The 19,433-nt window shown below is 42.3% G+C and overlaps 1 protein-coding gene across 2 annotated transcripts in view; it reads right to left on the bottom strand.

Moving 5' to 3' along the window:
* Positions 1-19,433, bottom strand: part of ADAMTS3 (ADAM metallopeptidase with thrombospondin type 1 motif 3) — a 268,741-nt gene that overhangs the window by 224,624 nt on the left and 24,684 nt on the right. For both annotated transcript variants that reach the window (XM_077476441.1, XM_077476442.1), the window contains exon 3: positions 7,529-7,935. In XM_077476441.1, the coding sequence (XP_077332567.1) occupies positions 7,529-7,935 (407 nt within the window). The remainder of the gene's footprint in view (positions 1-7,528; positions 7,936-19,433) is intronic.

The raw sequence follows: 19,433 nt of genomic DNA, 5'->3' as shown, positions 1-19,433 counted from the left end.
TGTAGGGGTTAGGTGTGTCCTAGGGGTGTGTTGCTAACTGTGGGGGGGGCGTGGCTGTGATTTACACATCACTGATCTCTGCTCCAATCACAGGGAGCAGAGATCAGTGTCACTGTTGCTAGGGAACAGGGAGATGCTTGCTTACTTTAGCATCTCCCCATTCTTCTTCTCTGTGAGGCCGCGGGACCCACGACCGGACTCACGGAGCTTCCCGCGGTTACGTGCCCCCGCCGCTTCTTAAAGGGCAATGTACAGGTACAGTACGTGCTTCTGCCTGTACGTGCCCTTCTGCCAATGTATATCAGTGTGAGGCGGTCGAGAAGCAGTTAAACACATGCATTGGAATGCAACATGCAATGTTTGGCAAGATAAGGTTTTGCTTTGCCTGCAATCCAAATGCACCTTAATAGGAGCTTTCATGCCAAAAATGCCCCCTAAAAAACAAAGCAGGTCAAAAGGAGCCCCTGTCATCTACACTACTCCATTGACATCAATGGAATTCTGTTTACCTGCATTCGACATGCATTTTAAAAATCAAAAACAGGAAAAACAACTTTTTAAATGAGCCCTAACTGATCTGAGCACAACAAAGTATAATTCCATGTTCTACATTCTACCTCCTAATTCAAAATGGTTTAATATTTTCCAACCAGTCCAATTGCTTTTCATTTCTTGACTGCAAGAAAATGTACTACAAATGATCAAAAAATGAGGCTAGAAGTGAGGCTAGAAGTGAATCATTATAGACAGAAGTGGCTAGGTTGGTGAGATTTTTTAGAGGTTGTCAATAGCAAAGTAGAGAAGAGAAGGGTTAAGATGAGGTAGGTTTCTGCAGGTAACTTAGGCAGTTGGAGGGAGAGGAGGTGGAGGGAGGGAGAGAGTGAAACTAATAAGGTGGTGATCAGAGAGAGAGAATGGATAGTTAGAGAGGTTGCATGGAGTGCAAAGGTGAGAGAAAACGAGGTCAAGGGCATTGCCTTCGGAGTGAGTAGGAGCATGTATCTACTGCTTCAGGTCAAAGGAGGAAGTTAGGCTGAGAAGTTTAGAAGTGGCAGGAGTGTTAATATTAATAGGGATGTTGAAGTCCCAGAGAATGATTGTGGGGATTTCAGAAGAAAGAAAGTAGGGTAGCCAGGCAGAGAAGTCATCAAGAAAGGTTGATACTGGTCCAGCGGGCCTGTAGATCACAGCTATCCTTAGAGAAATTGGAGTGAAAAGACAAATGCAGTGTGCTTCAAAAGAGGAGAGTGACAGAGAGGGAGGTGACTGAAGTACCTGAAAGGTGTTATGTGGGGCTAGAAAGATTCCAACACCTCCTCCCTTATGTCCACTGGATCTGGGGGAGTGAGTCCAGAGAAGACCACGTGGGATAGGGCAGCAGAAGACACAGTGTCGGATTTGTGGAGCCAGGTTTCGGTAATGTCGAGTAGGTTAAAGAGAGGTGAGTTTGTTGCAGACAGAGTGGGAGTTCCAAAGGGCACAAGAGAAAGGGAGTCTGGTCTTGGTAAGAATAGAAATGGGAACTAAATTGTATTGATTGCAGCTGCTGTCAGAGGGTGAAGGGTGATGGTTGCATGGGGTACAGTTAAATGACGGAGGCCCAGGATTTGGGGATATAGCTCCAGAGGTTAGGACAATTAGGAGGGTGAGGGAGATTTTTATGTGGATTTAGAATTAGCAGTAGTTGGTGGGTGCAGTCATAAGGAGAGGACAGAAGTGAGGGTGATATATATATATATATATATGCTGTGGGGGGAGAAGGGGGGTGAAGGAGAGATAGTTTAAGGATAGAGGAAAGAGCTGTCAAAAGGAGTGGTAGAGAGTGCATGTTAAAAGGAGAAGTCAGAAGTGCTCCCACTTATACAAATAGCTCCACTTTGAGAAAGAGCCCTGGTTGAAAATGTGCCCCCTGCAAATGCTTCCCCCAAAAGAAGCTTATATTTATACTGATAGGGGTGGTGTGGGTGGATTTCAATTAGCAATCAGGAGGTAATAAAGGTTGGCTGGTTACCAGGGCAAAATTCTTACTTCAGAAACAGACTAGCAAGAGGGCACTAAAGTTAACAGGCCATAATTTTGGGTAAGACAAGGGAGATAATAAAGAATTGTAATGTGTACAAGTCTACAGATGGTTAACCAAAAATAACATACCAGCAGTTATTAAATAGGCACAGGAAAAGCAGATAGCAGTGTTTCAGTTTTTGGGTGGAGATGGTTAATAAAATAAAGACCCAGGTTATTCCAGACTATTAACGTGTATATCTGCTGTAGAAAGTACATGCATTCCATAGCCGGTAATTCTTTGCTGGACAGGCTAGCAGGGCCTCCATGTTATTTACAGCTCTTCTAAATCACTGCCTTTATACACTCAGCGTATATATGTCTGTATTCTGGACCATTACCAAACTATTAGAATATTTCCAGTACCGTACATAATTCTTTCTATCTGCCAAATAAGGCAGCATGCAAACAGTCTTTAGCAAAGCCAGATTCTATGCGATCCATTGGCCAATGATTTCTCAATACACAGTGGGCCCATTTTACTAAATCTGACCTCTTGCTGCTAGAAAATGTAAGAAGTCCTGATGCATTTCACAGCATATGCAATTGAATGGGTAACCACAAATGTGCTCAATGAACAGTCTCTACTCATTATTTGCGTTTTCAGCACAAGGTTTTCATTAAACAAAAAAACACAATAGATATATAAATTCATTTTTATACTTAACAGATTTGAATATCTGCTGCTTGCTTCATTAGTTTCAGTAAGGTGAGACTTTTTAAACTGTGCGCACACATATTCCTGTGCATTTACCACAACAATAAGCTTTTACCTAACCACTTGCCATCCGCGCTAAATCTGAAACATGGCTACAGCACGGGCTTAATTTTCCGGGGGAGTGTTCCTGGATGTCCTCCCATGCTTGCGGCCTGTGCGCCCCCTGCAGGGCACGCTCACTTGCCTGATCACAGATCGTAGTAAGGGGTCGATTCCTGACCGCTTACCACATGATCAGCTGTCAGCCAATGACAGCTGATCATGTGATATAAGCAGAGCCGGTAATCGGCTAATAGTGTGAGGAGGAAAAAAAAAAGGCGATCACCGGCGGCTGTGAGAGAGACAAGACCGGGCCAACACTAGTAAAAGAGCTGGAAGAAGATAGCGGAGGCCTGACAGAAGAACTGAAGAGCGGGACAAGACCCCCAAAGTCGGAAGAAGACCTCCAAAGTTGGATGAAGACCCCCGGGCGGTGGCGACGACGTAGCAGAAAGCCGGGCTCCTCCGCTAGTAAAAGAGTGGTAAAAGAGCAGAATATAGTGGAGGAGCCCGGAGAGAAGAACCCCGAAGTTGGAAGAAGACCCCCAGAGCTGACTAATAAACTACTTTAAAAACCTGTGTTGTGTGTTTTTTATGTACATGTTTTTCCCCCAGATGAATGTATAGGGGTACATTGTACCCCATACTCATTCACATAGGGTGGGGGGCCGGAATCCGGGGGCCCCCTTATTAAAGGGGGCTCCCAGATTCCGATAAGCCCCCCACCCGCAGACCCCGATAACCAATGGCCAGGGTTGTCGGGAAGAGGCCCTTATCCTCATCAACATGGGGACAAGGTGCTTTGCAGTGGGGGGCCGCAGGGCCCCCCCTTCCCCAAAGCACCCCCCCATATTGAGGGCATGCGGCCTGGTATGGCTAGCTTGTCCCCACCCCCTTTCATTACCGGCTAGGCTGCGTGCTTGGATAAGGGTCTGGTATGGACTTTGGGGGGACCCCCCTGGTTATTCGGGATAGGGGTTCCCCTTTAAATCCATACCAAGCGGCGGGGCTCACGAGGTGTCAATCATGCTGATGGAGGCGGCAACATTGACTTCCTTTGCTAGTCCCGTCTACATGGAGTCACGTTCTCTGTGTGGGCAAGTCCGTTCATTTGGAAAGTCCGGCGGACCTCCGCCAAAAGTCCGGTGGATTGTCCGCTAGAAAAGCCCGGTCATGTGTGGGCGTGTGTGAGCAAGTCGCTTGTTCGGAAAGTCCGGAGGACCTCAGCTGCAAAGTCCGGTGGATTGTCCGCCGGACTAAGTCCGTCAGATAGTCTGATCAATCGTGGCATGCATGGAGAGAAACCATCATGGAGTGACACCATCACAGGTTAGCCAATCAAGATAGCCACAGATGCTAATTCTAGAAGAAGGTAAAAAATTCAAGGCATGGCTATATTATACATAGTAACATTAGTCCAGCATGGACCAATGTAACTACGTATTTACCATATCTGGCCAATGCCCCTGGTAGCTGGATATCACTGAAATTGACACAACTACTTCAACGATCTCCACTTGCTTCTGGGTCATGTATTGAGCGGCCAGCTGCGACCAGTTGTGAACACAGGAGGTCGGCCACACAGCATGGGCGCCATTCAGAGAATGCTTTGCATTTTCTGAATAAATGCAGGGGGCTTCTCTGATTGGATAAGATGAATAGCATAATGTAACCATCTCACCTCTCTGTTTCATCAAATCAGAGAACTCTGTGCAAAACATTCTCTGAATGGTGCCCGTGCCGAGCAGCAGACCTCCTGTTTCCAGTAACCAGGAGTGCAGTCGTTTGACTTAGGACCTGCAAGCCAGTGAAGATTACTGAAGTACCAGTGTCTACTTCAATTACAAGGAGTGGGTAATAGGCGCAGTGACATAGAAACACAAGGCAAACAAGTCCAAACTAGTCAATAGAAAGTCCATACACTTGGCCCAGCTTAGTTCAAGAGCGTAGCTAACTTTGTAAATATAGGAGACAAGAGAAAAAAGAGAAAAGCGCCAATAAGTGTAGCAGATCGAGTTGCGCTTTATTTTGCCCCATAATGGACTTCTCACAGGATAAAGATCATAAATAGGCTCATCTGGAATGGTGGATGCTGAGTGCTGTGTCAGTCTGTTTTCTGGAGTGCTGCAGCGGCATAATGGAGACCTGCTGGGAGCTGGAGCCAGGACGCTGGAGGGACCATTGGGTCCAGGCGGAATGCAGAGTGGCTAGAATAGTAGAAAGGTCACAGATCCCAAGATGCTTTGCAACGCATTTCTGAGCATGTGTCATGCTACGTCAGAGCATGCGCACTCTTTTTTCAAGCTGTAGATCGTACGAGGAGCCTATTAGTTATAGTGAATTGGCCGGAAGTGCTGGCCGAGAGCATTAAAACAATGCAATATAAACAATAACAATAGCTAATCAGGTACAAAATACAAATTTTCTAGTGTCTACTTCAATGATTGCCAGCTTTCACGGTGGATCGGCCAGGCAGTGGTCCAAGCTGGACCCATATGGCTATGTACAAAAAAGCCATTCCTGGATATATTCTTTATTTCCATTTTGGCAATATGTTTTTTATCCATTTTGGTTGCCCCTCTTTTTACTTACTCTCTGTTGGGCTCTATCTCTTTTGCCCCATACACATGATCGGACATTCCGACAACAAAACCGTGGTTTTTGTTCGAAGGATGTTGGCTCCAACTTGTCTTGCATACACACGGTCCCAGAAATGTTGGCCAACAATCACAAACGTGGGAACATGGTGACGTACAAGACTTATGACGAGCCGAGAAAAAGGAAGTTCAATAGCCAGTGCGGCTCCTTCTGCTTGATTCTGAGCATGTGTGAACTTTTGTGCATCGGACTTGTGTACACACGATCGTAAATTCCGACATCAAAGTTTTGTTGACGGAAAATTTGAGAACCTGCTAGCCAAAATTTGTTGGCGGAAAGTCTGGCAGCACATGTTCGATGGAGCATACGCGCGGTCGGAATTTCAGCCAACAAGTTCACATCCAACATTTGTTGTTGGAAAATCCAATCATGTGTACGAGTAATTTGCCTCGGATACAATCAAAAATGTACGCATTAGTATAAGTTTATCAGCTTTTTGTTTTCATAGAGGACAATCACCTTTTTTGTATGATGTAATCTGTGAATATAATACATAAGGGGGTTGATTTACTAAAGGCAAATCCACTTTGCACTACGTGCATGTGGAAGTGCAGTCGCTTTAGATCTGAGGGGAAGATCTGAAAAGAGGGGAAGCTCTGCTGATTTTATCATCCAATCATGTACAAGCAAAAATGCTGTTTTTTTTTCCTTGCATGTCCCCCTCAGATCTACAGCGACTGCACTTCCAAGTACACTTGCAGTAAGCTTGCAGTGCAAAGTGGATTTGCCTTTAGTAAATAAACCCCAAGGCATGGTTTATATTGGACTTCATATTTGGTTTATATGAGTTATCACTTATCTGTGTCTGGTGTGTTTGATTTACTATTGATTGCCGTTATTGTAGATCAGCAAAGACTACTACTAAATTCGAGATTATTAAATATTATGCACACCATATACGTTGGCCCCGAAGAAGTGGATATATTCTTTGAAACAAGGTGACGTTTCCCATAAAATGGAACTGTATACTTGACAAACAATTGATTTGATGTATTTTTGGTCAAGCAATTTGATGAGATATGTAATCTGGACTTTAGATGTTTTTAACCTATTGGTGTTTTGTGCATGTCTATTCATAAAAGTATTTTTAAAAATATGTATGCATTGTATACCTCTTCGATGCTATAAGCCACGTTACTCTTTTTTTCACATGTTTAATGTGGATGCTATCCCATAAAGAAACACATGTGTATTTATACTCTCCCCCTTACCACCTTGTATGGTTAGAAATAGGCAGTTCTTAGTTCTGCTTTAAGGCAACCAATTCATTTTGAATGGGCTGCCAATGTACTCCAGTACAGAAAGCCTCACCTGACCTTGGTTTGGTAGTGTATTACCATGTGTTGAAGCATGCTGCAACACAGGTACATTGCTTTAGTGCATTGAAGTGCCATTTAAAATGATGCACATGAATTGGATCTGTATTTAGGATCATTAGTAAACAACAATTGAAGTTACAACCAGTCAAAAATAAATGATCAATTCAAAATAATCATTGATCATTATTACATTTAGTTCACACGCACAGATATATCTTTAAGTGGTCTGCAGTGACTAACAATCCTTCCGTGCTAATTGACACAAGGCAGTCAAGGATTGCTCAAAGACTCTCTAAAGTTATCAAATCTTCCTTTGCAAATAAATAGTGTTTAAGGCTTTTCTTATTGCAATTCATGACCAAATAAGTGCAACCAAAGCTCAAAATAATCTAAGAATTTGTATTAACATTTACATTAACATAAGAATTAGTATTAACATTTAAAGGCAACATACGCATAAAAGAAATCAGTTTGATGTCAATAAGCATATCAATATATTTTCGCATTACTCCAATCCTGATTATGTGTCAAGAATGAACCTATTTTTTCCAATCAGGCATTTACTGTTTATAGCATTATAATGATAACCATTCCTACACATAAATAAATCACCATAAAAAAATTGATTCCCTTGTGGCACCTATTTATCATCTATGTAGATTTCCATTATATGGCATATAAATGCATATGATCAAAGCAAATAATGTAGAGAAAATTGAAAAGCTAATCTTACCAGACCATCGCAGTTGCTCAATGCAACAGATGCTCCAGGAATATCTGTTATTTCTCCGACATAAGCACAATTAGTCCACAGTGGCTCTCTTTTCCAGATTTCCTCTGTGTTATTTACAGCATAGGTTGTATTTCCAATATAGCTTCTGTTTTCACCGTCCACAGGGTCATCATCATGCCACTCCACAACAGCCCCCGGAGCAATAAGTCGAGTGTTTGGCTTTAATTTAAGGTGAAATTCTCTTCCAAATGCTGTAACATTGAAGTAGAGAGGTTGACGGCTATGTGATGTGTCTCTCTTTAACCTCCTTTTCTGACTTATGGACACAACATTGGAAACATGGTGTCCCTCTGCGTTCGTACTTATTGGTGTTATCAGTTCATACTCTCCTAGTATCCTGCCTACATCTGAAAGAAAAAGAGGAACATTCATTTTTATTTTTTTGTTATTTAAATGCGTTATCATTAAAAAGTATACTAAATGAAAATTATTAGCTACCACTACTACATATAAACCATCTGAACAAAAATTATTATTGTTTAGGGCTGTTATTATCATAATGACACTCATTGGCCAAGACAGCAGGGAATCTGGTCCAAGCCTCAAAATGTACAAATTGTGATCATTTACTTTTCTCTCTTCTGGTCATCTGTGGACATTTGTGGGCAAACTCAGCAAGAGAACCATAGGAGGAAAGATTCATTTACATCTGCATTGTCTGAAGAGCAATTCACGGTGGATCGCTTTCAAGGAAATGGTGCAGGCACAGCTGACATGCATTCAGGATGTGATACTGCTGCCTTCTGAATGCAGCTTGTTTTTTTGTTGACAGCCGAATGGGATTTTTGAATGGCAAAATTGATCTGCAACCTAGAGCCTAGCGCGTGGCTCACTGTTGTGGCGTGGCCCCATTCACTTGAATGGATTAGGTTCGATGGTGGCGCCGTTTGGCAATTGCGACAATGAGGATCATTTTTGCCACACTGCACACCAAAGCATTAGAATCATGGCATGTGTACAGCCTTATCTGGCAGCCTTTGCAGCTTAAGAGGGGTGTTAAAAACATTACACAACTTACCATCCTTCAACCCAAGCCAAAAAGGGACTAGTCACAAATTTCAGTGAGCAAATTTCATTAAACATGAAAATGTATGCAAACTCTGTTATTTGCTACTTTATATGGTATGACAAATATACCATTAAATGCATTATGCAATATCTGTTCCATATTCCAAATGTTGTAAGCTGATAGCTATAAATGATGTGTGTGCTGAGTATTATCTGATACTACTGTTTTCGGCTTTCTGTCTGGACTACAGAACACCTCATGTTATTGAGTGGAGGAGAGGGAAGTGGACTGTAGTGCTAAAATACTATCGTTACAATGATGAAAAATTGTCATGCTACAACAGAAAGATCAGCTCCACAAGGGTGGCAGTTTTTACCACCCCCAATCTCCAACCTACTAAAAAATAGTGACCACTCGGGTGAGTATACATTGCCATGGCCATGATGCTTAGGGGGGCACTGCCTGACAAACTTGCCCATTGAAGCAATAAGACCGCACCGCAACCACAAGCCAAAAACTTGATTTGTGGTGGCAGTGTAGTATTTCACTGCAAAATCCTCTTTTGGTTGGAAAAAAATGCAAAAAATGTCAATCAGGAAGCAGCAGTATCAATCCCTGAACGCCTGGAAAACACCTCCAAAAAGCAATCCAATCCAGAAGGATGGTAAGGACGGCTGCCCACGCGAATGAGCTCACAGTGTATTATTGGCTGGATCACCAGGTGAGAATAATGGGGAAAAGCCTGGATTAAACAAATGAAGCCACTATATCTAAGGACTGGTACATTGTAATATATTATATTTTTTGTATGTGGATTTTGTACGTGGATTTTTATACACACTTTAATTAATTTTCATAAACAGTCCTTCAGTTGTTAGTATCCAATGTCAGTTTTAAACAAAAGCTTTATTAGTTATAATTGGATCCCATGGGTAGAACACTACATCCCTAAAGATGTTGATTGGTCACTATTAGCCCTTTGAAGTAAATGATTGGGCCCCATGATACTGCTTTCTGGCAGACATTTACCCCTTGGATTTATCCCCACTTCTTAGCCTGACACCTATACCAATGACTTCCCATCTACATTTTATTTGCTACTCCTTTTTTCCATCTTGACTATTCTTCTGGCTAGCTGTTCATTACTTATGGTCATATGCTTAACAATTAACCCATCACCTAGGAAACAAGCAGGGCTGAATGCAACGTTACAGTATATTCCACCATATTACCACTTTCCGGCACATGCTCCTCACTCTTGAGTACTGAAGAAAGTCTTTGTCAAGCTCAACCACTACTAGGAAAAGCTATGTACGTGTATGTTTTAATGCTACATACATATCTGAGCTATACAGTCTGTGAGACGATTTACGGTTGTATATATATATATATATATATATATATATATATGGTATATATATATATATATATATATATATAAAATTTTAAAAAATTCTACTTTAATGACATTATAAACCCTCAATAAAAATTTATTGAAACAGAATAAGTGATGCAGCACACAGTGAATGGGCTTTAAGATATATTTGACCTAAGAAAACAGTACATACAGCAGTTGCACTTATAATTAATTGCTGCAGCAATTTTTTTTATTATTATTGCAGACAACAGTTCTTCTTTCATTCTAATTTTTGCACCTGGTAAAAGTTTGAAATCCTCGCATATCAGAAAACCTCATTTGACTCTAAGAGGTTATACCAGGTCAAATCAAACATAAATATGAACGTGAAAAAGTGAGAAAGTATGACATATGGAATAATAATGAGCCCATTCAGGTACTCCGATCTCTGCAGGAAAAAGTATCTAGATTATCCCATAATTATGGTTAAATATAAAAAGTCAAACAATTTCAAAGGACAAACTTTCCAAAAACAGTGAACTGTGAATTAAAAACATGTATACAAAGGTGTTAATGTGACTCATGAAAGCCTTGTTTGGTCCATTATCAATCAAGTCATTTTCTGCTCACACATCACTGCTTGATGTGTAAAAGGGATACTGGCCAACTGCTGAAAGCTTAACTAGGACAGGGTCCGTAGCTTGGCTTTTTATAATGAAAGGCAATGCCTATCATCAGATATTTTTTTTTTTATGTTAAGTGCATGCATGCTAAATAAGGTGTAAGTGAAACAATTACAGGTAATGTATTTCTCAATATTATCACAGTAATAAAATTGCCAATGTTTTCTTCCTTTCTGCCTGAAGGGTATAGCTACTATATCTTTGTTCATGCATCATCTAGGATCAAAATCTGTTTATGGTTCTGTTGGCCCGTTCGTGAACCAATCATGTAAATCCTAGTGCTTGCATAGTTGTCTCAACTGGCCTTCAGTTGGGCAATCGGGACTTCTGTCATGATAGGCCTTTGACCACCTAAGTTTGTTATTCCCCAACTGAGTAATCCAATAGGATCCAATGCCAGCAGACTCTTGATAGTCCTACTGGCCAGTAGCGCAAGCAAGCTTTACAAAGCATTTGAAAAGTTCTTGGCAGTTTTTAAAGTATTTTTTACCTCTGCTAAACACTTAATTGGAGTGCTGACCATTGCCTAAAAAAGCTAGAAGACTTTAACAGGCTTCCAACAAGTTCAAGCAGTATTGAAACTTACCATAGTCTGGTATCAGCTTGTCTAAATCGATCAACAGTACAAAATAAAGCATACTCCCCACCCCAACTCTTTTAAAACCAAACGCTAAGTATATTGGTAATCAAGGGCAATTACCAGTATTCCATATCTTGTCACATTGAATATGTTCTGGCTCTGCCTGCTCCTCTACTGCCATTTTGAAAAATAATGTCATCAGTGGCCAGCTTTTTTCTCTTTCCTCTCAGCTGGCCCATTGGTCCCATTAGCACTTTATCTTGAGTGTAATTTCGAATGGCACATGCATGAGATGAGGCACACGACATGCATGAGATGTGGCACATGCCAAACAACATTACATGAGTCTATTGAAGGACAAAAACCTTACCTTAGGTACCTTTGAGACAACGTTTTTTATTTCAAGTATTGTCGTACGGTGCATGTGTAAGATGAGGTGCATTATGGAATGCTCCTCACCTTGCACATGCACTGTATGACAATATACTTAACCTTTTTTTTTCTGTGATCTGAGAATTTTACTGAAAGGGGGAAAGGTCCACTTTAAGATCTGTGTTCAACATTCCCAAACTGAAGCTGAATGCTTTAAAAGTTTCAAGAAAGCTCCTCAAAACATCCTGAAAGCTATGAAAATACTTTGGAAAAGCTTAACAAAAGCTTTGGTAAGCTTGGTGTACATGCTGCCCATATACAACCTAAAGACCTGTGTGAACAAGGCCCAGTACCAGCTCTCGGGGTATATTTGGACATGCATCTAAATCTCCTTTGCCTCTGAAACCCGATCAGCATTCGGATTGTGCTCGAGAGGCTACTGACAGGCAACAAGGAAGCAATGTGATGCCTCTTCATCGCCTTTTTTAACCCCCTTTTTGATGACAAATGCGCTGCAACTGCGTGCAATGCAAGGAGTAAAGCTGGGCATTTGCGGCGATTCCCCATTGACTTGAATGTATAGCATTATGTTATATCAACACATGTTGGGTCAACTTTGCTTCGGGTGCGAAGTGAAGCATGGTGGTTACAGAATGTAAACATCCCCATCCTATAGCAGCATACTGCCCGTTGCAGCTTAAGGGGGCACAGTTGATGGGAGTAGAAAATGCGGCTGAACCAAGCATTTTTGTCTCCTCTCCAACTGTAAGTCTAAATGAGGCCTCAAAGTGCTATGACATAGAGGCAATTGCAGAGAGGCATTGGATGGTATGAGGAACACTGATCCTAGAAGACATAAAACATGTTTCTAATTATAAATTGTAGAGGAGCCACTACTAATGAATCATGGCTGTCTTTGATTAAATAAGGAGCACAGTGTGGAGCTGTTTATATGACCCATGACTATTTACCATCTGTTTGTAATAGCAGCTTATGTATTTTGTAGTATTATGCGATATATGTATTGGGGATATAATTTGCCTATTTTCACTACAGCTGGATGACACAGTACAGAAAGAAAGATGGTTCTAGAAAAGACTATTAATTGGTTAATACCAACCAGGATTTTTTTTTTTTTTTAGGTCTGGGTCTACTCCATCTGTTTTTAATTTTGTTGATATAAAAATAGCCATGCTAATTTAGGTGGTTTTCCATTCTCAGAGAGAAAGTAGGAAACACCCACAGTAGCATAAAGCAGAACTCCATGCAAGTGTAAAAAAAAAAACCCTTCAGTCTACTCACTAAAATTATTGTAATTTATTTTCAAATCCTACAGTCCAAAGGAAGTTAAATTGGGCAAATCAATGACGGAGAAAGGTCTGGGTGTTCTGGTAGATCACAGACTTAATAACAGCATGCAATGCCAATCTGCAGCAACTAGACCAAGCAAAATACTGTCTTGTATTAAAACAGACACAACATTTTAAGAAAGAGAGAAAAAGATGTACACAGATATAAATTAAATAAGGATATGAATAAGAGCCTACTCACATTCATGCATTGGGGAAATACGTGTTAAAACACAAACAGTGCTGCACGTTGTCACAATCCATGGTAATGTGTAAACCACAGGGTATTGCAATGCTACTAATTTTGAATGGCGCCAAAACACACTTACAATACCGTGCAATGCGCTGCACCATACCACAAGGCTAATGCTGTGCGCTGTGATGAGGTGTGTTGAAAAAAAAAGATCATGTTCATTTTTCAGTGCGATAAGAAATATTCTTTCATTTGAAATGAGTGGGTTGCAAAAGTAGCATGCTTTACATGCCATATGCTAACACAGCTGTGTTAGTGCAATCAGGGCTGCTGATAGGGCAGTACAACTGGTCCTGTTGTACTGAGCCCAGGCCTCACCAGCTAAACAGGGGGACCAGGGCAATTTTATTGCTCATTTCTTCCTAAATGGATATATAGATTTTACTAGACCACAACCCAGCTACTACTTGTTTACTAGGGTTTAAATTACATTTCCCTTGGCCCGATCAACAAACAGAGGTCCCAGGGCAATTTTATTGTTCATTTTTTCCTAAATTAATATATGGATTTTACTAAACCACACCCCTGCTCCTACTTGATTTCCAGTGCTTAAATTACATTTCCCTGGGCTCCATTAGGTCAACAGAGGGACACAGAGGGACCCAGGAGGTGGGACCAATGTGAAGGGCCTAAATTGTGAGGGGACAAATGTATTGTGGACCTGCATGTGTAAGTGAACATCTACATGATCATAATTCATAAACCTAATTAGCTGATTGTATTTAAGGCATGCCATGCAGTATGGAACATCCAAATAATGTTGCTTTTATTTCTCCTCTCCCTAGGCATACATCAATTATTCTCTTTAACAAATAGCCCAAAAAAAAAAAAAATATGTGACCTTCTATGAACTGCACATGCACCAAGCTAAAAGGCATATCAAAAATTCCCCTACATTATGCTGTCATATGAAAGTCAGTTTATGTGTGAGTATTTTTTCGGCAAGCAAACAGATGTATGCATGTGCACAATGCAATACCCCCACGCATGTGATAAAGTAACCCTGTAACCAACCTAAACCTTTCCCACCCACCCCAGTGTACCTTTAAAAAGCTCTGAATGCTGGGGGGCAGGAAGAATCGGTTGATCATGTGATTGCTGTGATTGGCTATTACAGCAGCCACATGATCAGAAGCTGGTCCTGTTGACTACCATTCATTAGCAGGGACCAAGAGTTGTCTTTTACAGCTAGGGGTATGCTTTCGGCCCAGAAACATCAGCTACCCAGTGATACATATATGCAGAGTGTGGGCATTAAAGCCCATCTTTTTTGGCTCCACCAAAATGTGTTAGGTGGTAATAAGGGTGTTAAAAAATTAAATACATGATATTTTTAAACAGATGCTCTAAAAAGTGTCAGTTCCCTAGCATGCACAACCCTCTCCTTCATTGCATATCATAGCCCTCTCCTCTATTGGAAGTGTCTGATTACTGTCTGTGCTGGCTCAGCACCTCTGCCCATCCCCTTTCTTCCCTGCATGAACTTATATGTAGCAGCTGGGAAAGGAGTGAAGAGGAATACTATAGGGCAGCAGTCTCCAAATTGTAGCCTGGGGCTGGATTTAGCCCTTTGCTTGCATTTATCCAGCCTTTGTGGCATTATTCCATCCACTGACACCAACAATGGGGCATTATTCCTGTCGCTGACAACATCAAAAGGGCACTAATCCTCCCACTGACACCAACAATGTTGCACTATACCTTCCATTGATACCAATGATGAGGCACTTGTCCTCCCACTGACACCAAAGATGGACCACCATTCCTCCCCCTGACACCAAAGATGGGACATTGTTTACTCCTACTGGACACCAGGATATTTTCTACTCCCACTGGCTGTAGTCCAGCCCCTCTAAAGTCTGAAGGACAGTAAACGGGCACTTTGTTTAGAAAATTTGGAGACCCTTGTTATAGAGTGTCTATTATTGACAGCTCTGAGTCTGCTAGAGCTTCTGACATTACATCCAAGATCAAGGTGCCAAGCAGCACTCTCTGGGCTTCTAGATGCCTACACAATAGAGGATTTTATCGTTAAAATAAAATGCATAAAATACATTAAATGCACAGATAACCTTAGAGCCCTTTCACACTGAAAGTGCCGGGGTGTCAGCGGTAACGTGCCGCTATTTTTATCGGTGCTTTACCGACGTTTAGGGTTAAAACTGCCCGCAAAACTCTGCTGCAACACCGCTTTGCTGACGGTACAGCAGTGCTGCCCATTGACTGCAAAGAAGCTGCTTGCAGGACTTTTTGTGAAGCCCTGCCAGTGTGAAAGCACGTGGGCTCTCACACTGGGATTGCAGCTGAAGCTTTTTTCAGGCGGTTTACATGTGCTATTTTTAGTGCTAAAGCACCTGAAAAATGCCTCCAGTGTGAAAGGGGTCTCATGGGAAGATTCTTTTTAAATTAAATAGTCTGTCAACAGGGTCTCTTTAACTGAGGCTTTTTACAGGATATTCAGTGTCCTTTAACAATAGACATAACTTTAAAAAGTCAGTATATATTCACACACTTTATCATGGCCATAGGATACGCTTTTTTGTGTGACATCAATGTGCAATGTAAGGCAGTTAGTAAAGCAGGCCAATATTCTAGTCTTTATACAGTATCTCACAAAATGAGTACACCCCTCACATTTTTGTAAATATTTTATTATATCTTTTCATGTGACAACACTGAAGAAATTACACTTTGCTACAATGTAAAGTAGTGAGTGTACTGCTTGTATAACAGTGTCAATTTGCTGTCCTCTCAAAATAACTCAATACACAGCCAATAATGTCTAAACTGCTGGCACCAAAAGGGAGTAAACCCCTAAGTGAAAATGTCCAAATTAGCCATTTTCCCTCCCCAGTGTCTTGTTAGTGTTACAAGGTCTCAGGTGTGAATGGGGAGCAGGTGTGTTAAATTTGGTGTTATCGCTCTCATTCTCTCATACTGGTCATTGGATGTTCAACATGGCCTAGGCTAGAAGATTGCAACTGAGCTGCAGCATGGTGGCCAAGACCATACAGCGGTTTAAAGTGGTTGTAAACCCTTACAAACCACTTTGACCTACAGGTAAGCCTAGATTAAGGCTTACCTGTAGGTCCAAGAAATATCTCCTAAACCTATACGGCTTAGTAGATATTTGCCCGAAGACAGGCACCGCTGTCTACGGCGCATGCGCCGTAGACAGCGGCGCGCAGGCGCACTGAGCGCGGCATTTCCAACAACGGAGCTGCCGGGCGTGTCGGCTCCCGTGCGCATGCGCGGGAGTGACGTCATCGCGGCTCCGCCGAATGACAGCGGCGGAGCTGCGAGACACCACCAAAAAGATGGATGCGCCGGACTACAGGGGACAGCGGTGACATCGCTGGCTCCTGTGTCAGGTAAGTGACACATAATGGGCTACTATGCGATGCATAGTAGTCCATTATGCTTTGCCTTTGCAGGGAATGAAAGAGGAAGTAACACCCATCAGGGTTTACTTCCTCTTTAACAGGACAGGTTCCACTCAGAACAGGCCTCGCCATGGTCTTTGGGAAATAGACGTATGAGTGCTGCCAGCATTGCTGCAGAGGTTGAAAAGGTGGGGGGTCAGCCTGCCAGTGCTCAGACCATACGCCACACTCTGCATGAAATTGGTCTGCCTGGCTGTTGTCCCAGAGGGAAGCTTCTTCTAAACATGATGTACAAGAAAGCCCGCAAACAGTTTGCTGAAGACAAGCAGACTAAAGACATGGATTACTGGAACTGTGTCCTCTGGTCTGATGAGACCAAGATAAACGCATTTGGTTCAGATGGTGTCAATCATGTGTGAAGGCAACTAAGGGAGGAGTACAAAGACAAGTGTGTCTTGCCTACAGTCAAGCATGGTGGTGGCAGTGTCATGGTCTGGGGCTGCATTAATTCTGCCGGCACTGGGGAACTACAGTTCATTGGGGGAATCATGAATGCCAACATGTACTGTGACATACTAAAGCAGAGCATGATCCCCTCCCTTCAGGGCAGTATTCCAACATGATAACGACCCCAAACTCACCTCCAAGATGACCGCTGTCTTGCTAAAGAAGCTGAGGGTAAAGGTGAGGCATTGGCCAAGCATGTCTCCAGACCTAAACCCTATTGAGCATCTGTGGGGCATCCTCAAATAGAATGTGAAGGAGCACAAGGTCTCTAACATCCACAAGTTCCGTGAATTCATCATGAAGGAGTGGAAGAGGACCCCAGTGGCAACCTGTGAAGCTCTGGTGAGCTCCATGCCCAAGAGGATTAAGGCAGTGCTTAAAAATAATGGTGGCCACACAAAATATTGACACTGGGGCCTAATTTTCACTTAGGGGTATACTCACTTTTGTGGCCAGCGGTTTAGACATTAATGGATGCGTATTGAGTTGTTTTGAGGGGACCACAAATTTACACTGTTATACAAGCTGTAGGCTCACTACTTTACATTGTAGCAAAGTGTAATTTCTTCAGTGTTGTCATATGACAAGATAGAATAAAATATTTACAAAAATGTGAGGGGTGTACTCACTTTTGTAAAATACTGTATATTGCATTAGTAAAACCTTTTATCTTGAATGTCGTTTCATTTTTAGGCACCTATTCACAGAAAGGACAGATTAACTGAACTAAATATATCACCTTAGAGAAGAGGTGATTGAGGAGGCATATGATCATCATGTATAAATGGTCTATAGAGAACTTAGTGACAAGCTGTTCATTATAAGAACAGCATATAAGAAATGAGGGCACTCTTTGAGTTTAAAGAAAATGTTAACCTTTCACATACATGTAAGGATTCCTTAATGTAAGATGTGAAGTAGTCTTCCATAGAACCTGCTTCTTGCCATTTCCAAAATGGGCTGAGTGTGTATCTGAACACAACAGTGTGACCTCCTTTATAGATATTTTTTGCCTTACCGTGGATAAATTGCAGGTCTAGCGTGCTTTTGTAAGTGAAAGAACATGTCTTTATTTTGGTTCTTTATTTAAGGGTAACTAAAATATCAGACTGAATGCACGCTGTGTGCAATCAGGCTCTGCTGCACCTCACATTGCTGTCAATCACCTCACAAAGATAGAGGTATATCTAAGATTGGGAAACCACTCTAAAAAGAGCGATCATGTGGTGGGTGTGGCCAAACTGCACTAACAGTGGGAGGTGCTTATGGTTAAATGAAACTTGAGCCTACTCTGCTCTGGGTCAAATGTAAGTAACGCACAGAGCTCAGGATCGGGTAATGTGGAGTGCAGGGGTAAGAAGTGCATAGAGTGCAGGGTCGGGAGTAAGTAATGCAAGCCAACAGGCACACCTATGTCACAGACCGTATACTCACACAATGCTCCTTTTTGGCCAGTGTGCATGAGGCCTAAAATGCTACAAGTGACAGTCTCATAGGCACACTCTGTACAAAGACTAATTTAAAAAAAAAAAATATGTAAAAGTAAAATATAGCACTTGCATTAATTGCCCTCACTACAGAACAGCTGCATGTGAGTGAAGAAAACTCAGATCCAGAACGGCCTGTAGGGGAGGGAGGAGAAGGGAGGAGGGGAAGAGTAGCTGCATGTGTATATAATGTCAGATTGGTTTGAAGAAGGACCAGGCATGCTCCAAAACATGTCCCACCCACTGTGATGTCACTTCCGGTTGCCTGCATTCCATGCTGGCAGTGAGAGCACGGCTCTCCATCTTGAATCAGAGACAGTGTTTCCCACCGCTGGTCAGCTGGAATTTCCCAGAGCAATTCCAGCAGCTGTCTTTACAGGAGGCACCCCACTGGTATGCCTGTTTTTTACTTCCATCTTGTAAGTGTTTTTAACCCTTCCTTGTTATTAACTAGTTACCGACTGCCCGGCACAGTTGCACTGCGGCAAGCTGCCTCCCCTGCACGAATCGCCGTCATTGTACATCGGGCAAATACACGGAAATTTGTGGCCGCGCGATCGCCCGTTCGTGGGTGGGGGAGCCAACCAGTCGGTCTGGGGTACTTGATGTCCGCCGGCCAGCCACGATCGCTCTAGAGACAGGCAGAATGGGGATCTGTCAGTGTAAACAAACAGATCCCCATTCTGTCGGGGAGGAGAGACAGATCGTCTGTTGCTAGTGATTAGAAACAGCGATCTATCTCCTCCTCCAGTCAGCCCAGCCCCCATACATTTAGCAACACCTCCCAGGCAACACAATTAACCCCTTGATCACCCCTTGGTGTTAACCCCTTTCCCTGCCAGCAATGACTCCTGTCCTTCACCCT

Source organism: Lithobates pipiens, unplaced genomic scaffold (assembly GCF_037356315.1).
Source record: "Lithobates pipiens isolate NorthernLeopardFrog02 unplaced genomic scaffold, aLitPip1_a1.2 Scaffold_13, whole genome shotgun sequence".
NCBI classification, from domain to species: domain Eukaryota; kingdom Metazoa; phylum Chordata; class Amphibia; order Anura; family Ranidae; genus Lithobates; species Lithobates pipiens.
This window is presented reverse-complemented; position numbering and strand designations above follow the sequence as displayed.